At 27.9% G+C, this 11587-nt stretch overlaps 2 protein-coding genes across 4 annotated transcripts; both read left to right on the forward strand.

Moving 5' to 3' along the window:
- The first annotated feature begins 1664 nt into the window (after nucleotides 1–1664).
- Nucleotides 1665–3747, forward strand: LOC131181491 (uncharacterized). Of its 2 annotated transcripts, XM_058149865.1 has the most exons (5): nucleotides 1665–1950; nucleotides 2037–2119; nucleotides 2228–2739; nucleotides 3082–3322; nucleotides 3411–3747. In XM_058149865.1, exons 3-5 carry the CDS (start codon nucleotides 2455–2457, stop codon nucleotides 3428–3430), a joined length of 546 nt encoding a protein of 181 aa, XP_058005848.1. In that variant the 5' UTR covers nucleotides 1665–1950; nucleotides 2037–2119; nucleotides 2228–2454; the 3' UTR covers nucleotides 3431–3747. The 2 variants fall into 2 exon arrangements, with proteins under 2 accessions (XP_058005848.1, XP_058005847.1); XM_058149864.1 differs by having other exon boundaries at nucleotides 1665–2119.
- A 2394-nt stretch (nucleotides 3748–6141) lies between these two features.
- Nucleotides 6142–8105, forward strand: LOC110639393 (F-box/kelch-repeat protein At3g24760). Of its 2 annotated transcripts, none has more exons than XM_021790316.2 (2): nucleotides 6142–7447; nucleotides 7786–8105. In XM_021790316.2, the coding sequence occupies exon 1, from the start codon at nucleotides 6277–6279 to the stop codon at nucleotides 7429–7431; it is 1155 nt and encodes a 384-aa protein (XP_021646008.2). In that variant the 5' UTR covers nucleotides 6142–6276; the 3' UTR covers nucleotides 7432–7447; nucleotides 7786–8105. The 2 variants fall into 2 exon arrangements, with proteins under 2 accessions (XP_021646008.2, XP_021646007.2); XM_021790315.2 differs by having other exon boundaries at nucleotides 7951–8105.
- Nucleotides 8106–11587: the final 3482 nt, after the last annotated feature.

Here is an 11587-nt window from a genome sequence, read left to right on the forward strand (position 1 = left end):
TTTTGTTAGATTGCGAACTCATTTTAGAAGGTATTTTTTTATTAGGGGATTGGGAAGTGGGCAGTGTAGTCTGGTTCTATAGTTGAGTGAGTAATATGTCTTCAGTTATTATACCAAGTTATCAAAGTTGATTATATGTTACTGGATTTGATTTTTAATAATAAAATAATAATTTTGTTAATTAAATATTTTAAATTAGTTAATGAAAGTTTAAAAGTTGAAAGTATTTGATTGGCTTTGGTTGATGACCGGAGGTCATTCCACTAGACGATTAACAAGGATTTTGGGGAGCTGAGTACTCGGTCCATTTGGGCCTTGGTTGGAAATGAGGGCCTCAGAAAAGGGAGGCAGGACGAGTTTATACATTTGTGCCTCGACACACAAATGTAGAACGTGGATTGCAATCCCATCACTAGAACCTTAAGCTATGAGTGATAAAAATTGGAAGTCTAGAGAACATTCTTGATTTATTCCCCTGCTCCTCGACACATATTAGTCCTGTAGGATGAGGCCACGTCGACGTCAAACAAAGGGAAGGCAAGAGAAGTGGCTAAAATCCAAGAAAGCTGACATGTTCACCTCTGCACACCATAAGAATTAAGAATGTGAAATCTAATCCAAAAACAATGACACTCTTTGAGCTCCATGTGAGGCCCCAGTGGAGAATCACTGGCTTATGCCCACTGCAACTAATGCAACCATTCAGTTTCCTAAAATATCTCCTTCCTCACATGTGGAGAGATAACAAGAAATGGCTTTGAACCCCATCAGAATGGAGTTGGCCTAGGACTAGCTGGCTCAATAGATTGTCACATGTTGGTTAGGCTTTCCACATGACCTCTAAGCCTCCTTAAATAAAAACATGCATGATTGTGTATAATTTTTTGAGCATCTTGATCTCACCCAGCAAGTGGTATTTCTTGTGTAAAGAGAAGCAATGAGATGAAGGGAATGGATACTTAAATTTGCAAACATCAAAGGAATGTGAGTTTAGTCAAAGTTTTAGAACCAAAGATATTAATAATTTCTATAATGATTATTTTGGAATAATTGACCAATGACTGATGAAACTCATTGACAGCAATTAGATTGTGTAATGCACTTCTCTTCCCCTCACTGTAGTGCTTTTCTCAAAGAGTAAAATCCAGTTTCTAAGAAGCAAATCCTTCAAATTAATGGAAAACTTAAAGGAAAAAAGTTTAAATTTTTTAACAACTAAATTCAATGATAATACAATTTAATAAACCCTGTTCGTTGATAACTGACAATTAATGATAATTGTTATGTGTTGTGTGTTTAATAAAACTAAGTCTTATTAGTTGAGATTTGAATCAAAAAACCAAATTACAATGAATTGCTCAACAGAATGATTCCCACTCTATCTTTCAAGGACGATGTTGTTTTGTATGCCAATAAGGCAGCTTTAGCTTCTTTTCATAAACAGTCTTATGGATTCACTTCACAAGTACCTGCTCTAGACGAGCAGTAAATTCTAAGACCATTAAATCTATTATACTATATCCAACATAGGGCCCACCCAGATGGGTCAATTGGGAGAGAGACAAGCGTATGGCAAAGAAAATGCCACCACATTCTGGCTCTTAATTAAATCAGAGTCTATTCTTTAACACCAACAAAATGATCATCTTATATTATAAATCCCATGTTCCATAGAATCACAAGCCAACCTCTCCTCCACTCACTGCCTAGTTGTCTCCCCATCTTCAGTAGATTCACTCCCAATTTTCTTTGTCTTCTTCTTCCTAAAAACCACATTGTGTAGACAGGAATCTTTAGCATACAGACAGCACGGATAGATCACTCTCTGCTGTCCATTAGACCAAGAAGGTCAGTTCACCCCCTCTCTTACCTTCTTACACACATTCCTACAGGCAAACACACTTCTATATATAACTAAAGGGTCTCAAAATATCAAAGCACAACATGCAGGTGAGCTTTGTATATTCAAAAATTATATAACAAAATGTGTAGTCTTCATATTACAGCTTATGTCCCCTCCCCATCCATTATAGCAGATTCTTCACTGGCTCCTTAAGGGTACCGCAAGAACAAGCAAGGGAGAATACTTCTACCACTTCTGCCAAGTACAATACTAATGGTAAGATGAATTTATTTCTATATGCATTAGGAAACAGATATTCGATGGAAAGGTTACTTACTCGCTCTAACATATTCTTTTCGTTTCCATATGTTTGTGAAAATTCAGATCAAGAAACTGAAGGAATAGATATAATTCTTAGGCATCGTGGAAGTCATCGAAGATCAGGAAGAGACAAAGAAAATGACTTTTGTTTGAGGAGATTTAGACCATTTGCAATTTTATGCAGAAAAGATGTTGCAACTGCTTGTTTCTATAGCTCACTTACTCTGAAAAGACTTAATAGCTTCAATAGGAGGAAGCAGCAGCCGCAGCCGCAGCCGCAGCAGAATTGGATGTACTCTATGAAGATGAAGAAAGAAGACATTATTGCTAAAGGACAAGGCATGAGTAATAAGGTGGATTCAGCCACTCATGCAGGCAACAAAGTTCTACCCATAACTGATACAACAACATTATCTTCCTCATCAACTAGCTCAAATGTTGGCCAATGTGGCTCACTGGATAAGAAAAATACCCTTAAAGGGGATAAAACCAAAGCCATGTCTAGAATGAAGGAGCTATTGAGATGGGCTGCTGCTGCAAAATCTGACAAGAAAAGAAACTTCATAGGAAGAAAGGTAATAAATTTTCTATCAACACTGATTATTACTAGGAAAAATCTGCAGGCAGCATATATTTTGGGCCATTAGTCTTCTCCATTTATGTTTGGATATTTTCTTTCTTAGGCTATTTGGGTGGAGAATGTCTTGAGTCATAATTAATGTTCCAAATTTTTTTGTCCAATCAAGTTTCTATCTGCTCTCCTTTGGTCTGTATCTAAAAATTTTCTACTTTACAATCTAAACAAAACTATGTAATGGTCAAATCAATAGTCTTTTGACACTTGTTTGGAGATTCTTGAATTGGCCTTATGTAGAGGTGTAACTTAAAGAAGCACATATTGAAAATGCATGTTTCAGGTTCTGCACTTTAGAAATAGAGCAACACTTAAAGCAGTACCAGATGATGATCAAATGAGCAATGAATCACCCAAGATCAGTTTCAGATGGGATGTTGAAAGCTGCTCCACCACTTCCTCTGCATATTCAGCCATTTCAGTGGCTTCTTCTTCGAAAACTGATCTGACCCTGAACATGCTTTCACTCAATTCCACTCCTCTCCATGATAGGAAAGGAAATTGGATCACTACAGATTCTGAATGTAAGATATATACCACCCAGCAGCCTATTTCTCTAATCTCCCTCTGTCTAACATAACTAAATAATTTTAATGTTATTTTGGTGTGCAGTTGTGGTGCTAGAGCTGTGAAGAGAATCAGAAGCCTGTAATGATTCTCCATGGCTGAATCAAGTGAATGCTTGAAGAAATGTTTCATGTGCTAGGATCTCTTTTTCTTGTGGGCGTTAATTTTTGAGATAATTAATTAGATGATTTAATTGTAACATCAGCTGTAAGGATCTGAAAATGTAAGCAGATTAAAGAAGATGGCCTACCTGCATAGTAACCTGACCAACATTTTTATTTGTATGGATATAAGAATGTTCAAGTCTAGCCAGCCAATGCCATGTAAGGGTCATTAAGATCATAATTAGAGAAAGAGTGACCTAACATATGATTTCCTTCCATCATTGGTTTTCATATATATATGATTATCTAATCTATAAGTAAACAACAAAAATCATAAAACAAAATAATACTAACCATTGATTAATAGAAAATTTTTACTATCCATTATAAATTTAAAATACAACATGTATAATGAAATACACATATAAAATATATGAGACTCACATTTTTTTTTTCATTTTACTATGGAATAGAGATAGTGAGGATCAAATTTTATCATCCTTTGGAAGTCTCCATGGTGGGAGGGATCCACACACAAGGGAACCCTTATTCCCACATAAGTTCAATTTTCAGCTGTCTAGCTTAGATTTCTGATGGGTCATTGTTATCCTAAGATTGGGCAATTGCCAATTGGACCTAAAACATGGTTATGCTTGAATGCCTCCTTGTCCCAATGCTAGGAAAATGTTTGAATCATTTTCATTGAATATATAAATAAATAAATAAATAAATATTATAAGTATATTATTTTCTTCATCTCATAAAAATAAATTTATTTTTTATATAATTTAATAGAACATAATTAATATATTTAAAGTAACAAATTTTATTTATTTTTTAATATACTCTCTACTAATATTATTCTATTAAAAATTAAATAACTTATTTTACTAAATTATTTTTAAAATTAATGAATTTTAATTTTTCATTATGTATTAAATAAAAATATATTAATAAATTAATAAATATATTATCATTTCAAAAGAGAAAATAGCTTATACTCCCTAATCCCGTAATTATATTATCTAAATTATAATAAAATATCTCTTAATTTGATTAAATTACCTACTATCGCTTCTAATTAAGAGAGATATAATAGATAAATTTTAAGAAATTATAAAAATAATTATTGTATTTAATAAAAATAAGCATAAAATTTAAAATAAAAATTAATTAATACTATTAATCTTTTTAAAATGACAGATAATTTTTAACAAAAAATTTTTAAAAAAATAATAGACAAAAATGAACAAAGGGAGTAATTTAAAAAAAATATATATCTGTCTTTATCGAACTTAAAAAGTATTAAATTAAATAAAAAAAATTACATTTTCCAAATGAAAAGAATTAATTATCAAGTTTATCAAACTTCAAGAATAATAATAATGTAATTTATAATCATTCATAAATGCATCTATAATTAATTAGTACCAAATTCCTCTATGTCAAACATTTGACTTAATGCAATTTAGGGTTTTGGACAATAGATTCAAAATAAAAAACATCATTTTGCTCTCTAATTGCTAAAACTAGAAGCCACCTACAAAGCATTTATGAAAACAAAAATATATTATAAATTTTTTATTTTTTTTTCTAATTACATAAAAACATTTTAATTCAATAATATTAGAATTATCTCTAATTAAAATTTTAATTTACAAAAAAATAATTTTATAATTTAAAAAAATAACCTAAAAATTAATTGATAAAATTGAGCCTTGTAATTAAACATAAGTATATTATATTAAATTATTTAATTTGATGTTATTTTCACTGCAATACATAAAATTGTAAATAAATATTAAAATTTTTAGTATTTAAATATTTTTGGTATTTATTTTTATGTAAAAATTATATTTTGTTAAATAAAATGTAAAGTTCATGTGTCTATCATTTTAATATCTTAAATTTTATCATACAATATTAAATTCCTAATTTTTTAAGGTAAATTTTGTATATTGTGTATTTATGGCTTATATTTAGATAAATTATATTAGTATTTAATAGTATAATAAATTTTTAATTTTAATAAAATATCATTTCAATCAAACTAATTAATAATTTATTATTTAATGATTTTTAACAATCTTTAGAATAATAAATAATAAATAAAATTTTTAATTTTATTTTTATTTAAATATTTTCAAATTCTCTATGGTACCTTTATTGGAGTATGAAATAATAATTTATCTATATCAAACTTATAATTTTTACTCTTTATGTGGAACGAAAATATTATATTTTGTATTTTATTATATTTCCTTACTAATTAAAATTAATTATTGTAATGTGAAATATTAATTATTTTTGACAAATTTTATATCATAAAGGCATCCCATGTTTTCTTGCCAATTAAAATTGAGATATATAATATGAAACAAGTAATTATTTATACCAATAATTTTATAATTTGTATTATAAAACTTACATTGAAATAAATCATATAAAAAAAAATAATTTAATTCTCACACAATTATATAATATTTAATTTAATTGGATATAAGAAAAAAATAAAAGGAAATTTTGAATTTTCTTACATAAAATTAACACAGAATATCATGACTTTATGGCTTGAAAATGAAAAAAAAAAATTATTGTCATACACAAAAAAAATAAAATTAAAATATAATAAATTCCATTATTACAAATTCATCCGTGGTTTCTGCTGGTTCATTCTTCTTCAATGGTCACGCTTCTCCAGTCACGTTCCCAACTACCCCTCCAACTACCTTTTATCTTCTCCTCCTCCTCCTCCTTTGTCTCTTTCTCTTTCGCTTTCTGCTTCTGGGTAGCTTCTAATCCGCACAATGTCGGAACCCTTCACTTCCTTAAGCTCCGACCTCACAGAACTAATCCTCTCCCACCTCCCTATCCCCTCCCTCCTTCGTGCCTCCGTCGTATGCAAGCGCTGGCATTCCCTCATCTCCAGCCCTTCTTTCCCTTCCCTTCCTCACCACAACCTTCCTTGGTTTTTCCTCCATGGCCTCCACAACACCTCCTCCAAGAACAACCAGTCCTTCGCCTTCGACCCCTCCTCCAACTCCTGGTTTCGTATCCCTTCTTTTCCTTTCCCTTCCCATGACTTCATTGGCTCCAATGGGTTCCTCTTTTCCACCGCTCCTTCTTTCTCCTTTTCCCCTGTCCTCAAACCCCGCTGGAAATCCACCTCTCCCCTTCGCTTTTCCAGGATCAACCCACTTGTTGGCGTTTTCTTTGACCATAAAACTTCTCAATCTCACATATCGAAGCCTCATTTTATAGTTGTTGGCGGTGTTCGATTCATTGGTAATTTGGTTGATATCGAGGACAGATTGGCTGTTGAAATTTATAACCCTTCTTCCGATTCTTGGGATCTCTGTCCGACTTTACCGGCTGATTTTCGATCCGGTAATTCATCTCAGACTTTATCCTCTGCCCTGTTCAAAGGTAGATTATTTGTGTTTGGTATATACACTTTCTTTGTTTCTTTTTTCGATTTGGATAAGCATGTTTGGAGCCAAGTACAGACATTGAGGCCACCTGGTGTGCTTTTTGCATTCCTGATTGCATGTCAAGAAATGCTTGTTTTGGCTGGTATGTGTAATGGACCACGAGGGCCATCTTTCAATTTGTGGAGGATTGATGAGAAAAGCATGGAGTTCAGTGAAATTGCTATTATGCCTCAGGATTTGCTTTATGGGCTGGTTGATAGCGAGGAGGATGATAAGTTTGCCAGCTTAAAATGTGTTGGGATTGGGAGTCTTATTTATGTATTCAATGAGGAGTATCACAAGAAGTACCCTGCTTGCATTTGTGAGATCATTAACGAGTCTGGCAAGTGTAGCTGGAGGAGAGTGCCCCAATTGCCATCACCTGTTAATAAGTTTCACAAGGTTATCAGCTTTTGTTCCACAGTTTTACCACATAATATTTTCCTGGGTGAAGGGGAAGAAATTGGACTGGTGGAGCCTATGTCTGACTGACCAGCTTGTCTACTTGGTAAACCTATATTTTCTTATGCTTATTTCATTGTGTTAGTCCATCTAGTATGTCCTTTATTGCTACCCTTTATTGTTTTAGGCAAACTGTATTGTTATAATCCTTGAATTACTGCTTCTATTGAATGGCTTGTGGCAATTAAATCTGATTTAGAGGTACCCTTTCTAAGAATGCACACACAATCTGCTTAGGTACATGTTAAACCATGTTCTTGATGCATCTTGATCAAGGATGAATTTAGCTTCATCTGTTATCTCATTTATGCAATATCAATACAGGAATATTGAAATATAGTGTAATTAACTAAAGTCAGAAGTTTTGCTTTTGGAGATATGCAGGGTTGGGTTACAAATTATTAGCTGGAAAATGCTTTCTTGGACTGGATTTTGCAGTAGCTTCCTTCTTTTCCATTAGTTTTTGGTGGAAAGACTTGACTGCTGACGATCCTAGTTAATGTAAACTATTAATCTTTGGTTTTGATTTTAATTTGTTGTGTCATACAGCTTTCTTGGTTTTGTCTATCAATTCCACGGGTTTAATAATCTGCTGGCCTGCTGCCTGCTGAAGCATTTCCGAAAATTGTTCCATCTTTTGATAGCTTGAAAATATGGTGCTATGTAACTAAGTTTTGCACAGGGAACTTCTTGTCTTTACCGTTCTAGTGTAGATCAAGTCACAAATATCTGAGATTAGTATATTTAATAAGTTCACTGTATATTTTATGTTTTAAATTTATGATAGACCGAGTCTAACGCATGAAAATCTATTTTACATAAAGTTTTTATCAAAATCTGCCTTTCTTCTTTGGAGGATTTTGATTTATCTCATAAAAGCGCTTGTAGACTTTAGTTTTTGTTGGGTATTATGGTTCAATATGTTTTCTTTTAGGTATTATTTAGATATTCGAAAAAACAATTTTAAAAAAAAGCTTAAATATTTTCAAATTTTTGTGATTAAAATAAATTTAATTTAATTTAAAATTATTTTTTCATTAATATATTTAAAATAATATTTTTTAATAGTAATTTAAAGTGTTTTCTATAAATATTTTCTTTTTGCTTTTAATTAGGATGTGTTATTCTAGTTTAGTTTGAGATATGTTTAGGACAGAATTAGATCGAAATTTTGGTATAATTTCAGTTCAATTATTCGTTGTTTCAATTCTAGTTCAGTACAATTCTCGATTCTTCAATTTTAGTTTAATTTGGTATAATTGCAATTCAGTTCTCGATTCTTAAAATAATTTTATATAATTATTTTTTTAAAAAATATATATTTAAATTAGCATTTAAATTTTAATTTAAATTATTAATACATAATATATCATATAATACATCTTTTAGTTATTTTTAAATTATATAATCTTTACTATAAAGAGTATATATAATTTAGAATTAAGTATATTATATAATATATATTTTAACTATTTATTAATTATATAATATTTGATTATAAAATAGAGATATAATTATAAATTAATATATGTAGTATGATAATATATTTATAATTAAGAATTATAAGGTGATTTAATGTGTTTATAATTAAAATTATTAAAAAAATATAAAAAAATAAAATATAATATAGATATATAGTTTTCAATTTAATTTCAATTTAATATAATTTTTATTCAATTTTAATATAATTTTGATTTAATTCATAATAAAAAATTAAAATTAAATTAAAATATCAAAATAATTTCAATTTAAAATTCTCAATCCACTTTTAACTATTATTATATTAGACTTTATTAATTCATCTAAGGATAATTATTAATAAAATAAATTTTATATTAAAAAATAAAAAGATTAAAATAAAAACTCCCTTAATTTAAACATTAATATGTAACCAATAATCCCTGGCCTCATTTGACAATGACAAGATACCCATATATTAACTGCTTCATTAATTATTGGGGTACTGACGTAGGAATGCTAAGGAATAAACAAGTAGAAGCGTGCAATTTAATTTATGGGCTTGCTTGCAGCATTTATTATCACCCAGCCAATACGTGGCTTATTGTATTTACATTGATTAGGAAAAGGTCTATTTTAGCACAACAGCCATGAATATTTTTACTCTGACTAAGCCTTCAAATTAAAAAATAAATAAATAAATAATTCCTTCACATTTATAAATAAATTAAATAAATCCTTAATGAATAGATAAAATTTTTAAATATTAAAAATAAATTAAATAAACTATTTAATTTTGAAAATTAGATTAAAAAAGAATATATTATAATTTATTTCAATAAAAATCAGCTAAGACTAAGATATTTCGATGCATAAAATCTGTTTTGACTGTATTTTAAAATATATTATTAAATTATTTTTTATCTAATAGTTCAAGTACATTGTTAAGTAATTTTTATTAAATGATTCAAAAATATCTACGGGATTTTATAAATTAAGTACACAAAATAATTGATGAGGACTCGTGTACCAAAAAAATTTTATGTACGGCTTCGGCTATATTTGAATTAGAAAGAAATTGTAGTTCATACTTTTTTTATCTGTTTTTAAAAGTTGAATAATTTTAAGAGCTCATTTAATTTATTTTTAAAATTCAAAAGACTTACTTATACGACAATAAAAGATGGTTACAATTATTAACTTAATTAGTGACTAAAATAATTAAAGATGCAAGAAATGTAGAGAGTAGAATTCCATATCTAGAGACGGAGCCACTAAGGGGCCAAGGGGGACATTAAACCCCTGAGATTTTGAAAAAAATTAAGGGTATAATAGTCTTTTAAATAAAAATAAAAGTTAAATCGCCTTAAACTTCTTTACTTTTAATAAAATTAACATTTATATATATATTTTTTAAAAAATGTAGTACTCAATTTTTAATTTTATAACAATATACTTATACAATTAAAATATTATATAATTAATTTTTATGATTTTGCTTTAAATAACATTTTAGTCATTAAATTTTCATGTAAAATTTATTTTTAAATTATAAGAAAATCAAGGATAAGAAACTAAAATGTTATTTTATCTAAAAAATATACAATATAAGTTATTTAACATAAATGAGGGATTAAAATATAATAAAAAAATTAAATTTTATTCTTTTCAGAATAATAACTATTTATTTCAATTTTTAAAAACTAAGTATGTAAGTATAAATTTCACTAATTATTAACAAGTTTAATAATTTCTCAAATATAATAAAATCTAACACATTTCTCTTTAGATAAACGATGATTTTAGAATTTTAGCTTTTTTTTTTTTTAATCTACACTAAAAATCAATGAGGATTTCTAATGTCGTAGATTTTTAAAGATGTTATTATACCAAATATGTTCTAGAATAACAAAATTATAAATTTCAATTTAATGCTTACATTTCTTAGTAAATTAATAATGAAATATCAATTTTAGTGTATATTTTATCTTTCTCTTATTTAATCACTGTAATATTCTATTGAGTTTTGTGAATTTTCTTTAATAATAAAATTTAATGAGTTAGTAAAAAATTTAGAGATATGGATATTTAGTTTTATGTAAATTTCTTTACAATTTCTTAATTTGTTTTTTTTTTCCTAATATCAAAGTTCAAATAATTGAAAAAAATGTTTAATGCTAAAAAATTTTTAGCTGATAACAAATTTATCAACATAAAAAGTAAAAATTTTTATCAATTATAATTTTAATCTTCATAAGAGGAAATATATGCATTTCTATTATTCTTTGAAAAGATTGTTAATAAATTCTTTATTATTTTTATTTTTATAAGAAAATTTATGTATTTGTTTTCATATAACTATTTAAAATGAGTCTCATAAATAAAATTTCTGGATCTTTACTTTAGAGATGACAATAATATGATATCCATGAAAACTCACCATATCTATATCCGAATTCGATTATAATTTATTATAAATTATTTGATTTATTTTAAATTTAATTACTATTTAAATATTATCTAAATATATTTAATTTTATATATATTAATTAATAATTTACATAAAATATGTTTTTTATTAATAATTTATATTTTAAAAAATTAATATTTTTACAAAATATTTAAAGTATAATATTTAAATATTATAAATAATTAATTATAAATATGAGTAATAAGAACCCAACATATAAAATTTAAAAAATATTATTTCTCAAACTTATTTAATCTT

This window comes from Hevea brasiliensis, chromosome 7, assembly GCF_030052815.1.
Source record: "Hevea brasiliensis isolate MT/VB/25A 57/8 chromosome 7, ASM3005281v1, whole genome shotgun sequence".
Classification (NCBI taxonomy): domain Eukaryota; kingdom Viridiplantae; phylum Streptophyta; class Magnoliopsida; order Malpighiales; family Euphorbiaceae; genus Hevea; species Hevea brasiliensis.

Bases quoted from the DNA above. Each gene is read 5' to 3' on its own strand.
- LOC110639393 (XM_021790316.2), top strand. From the start codon at position 6,277: ATGTCGGAACCCTTCACTTCCTTAAGCTCCGACCTCACAGAACTAATC.
- LOC131181491 (XM_058149864.1), top strand. From the start codon at position 2,455: ATGTACTCTATGAAGATGAAGAAAGAAGACATTATTGCTAAAGGACAA. The intron at 2,740-3,081 runs GTAATAAATTTT...TGCATGTTTCAG, and splicing joins GAAACTTCATAGGAAGAAAG to GTTCTGCACTTTAGAAATAG. The intron at 3,323-3,410 runs GTAAGATATATA...TTTGGTGTGCAG, and splicing joins GATCACTACAGATTCTGAAT to TTGTGGTGCTAGAGCTGTGA.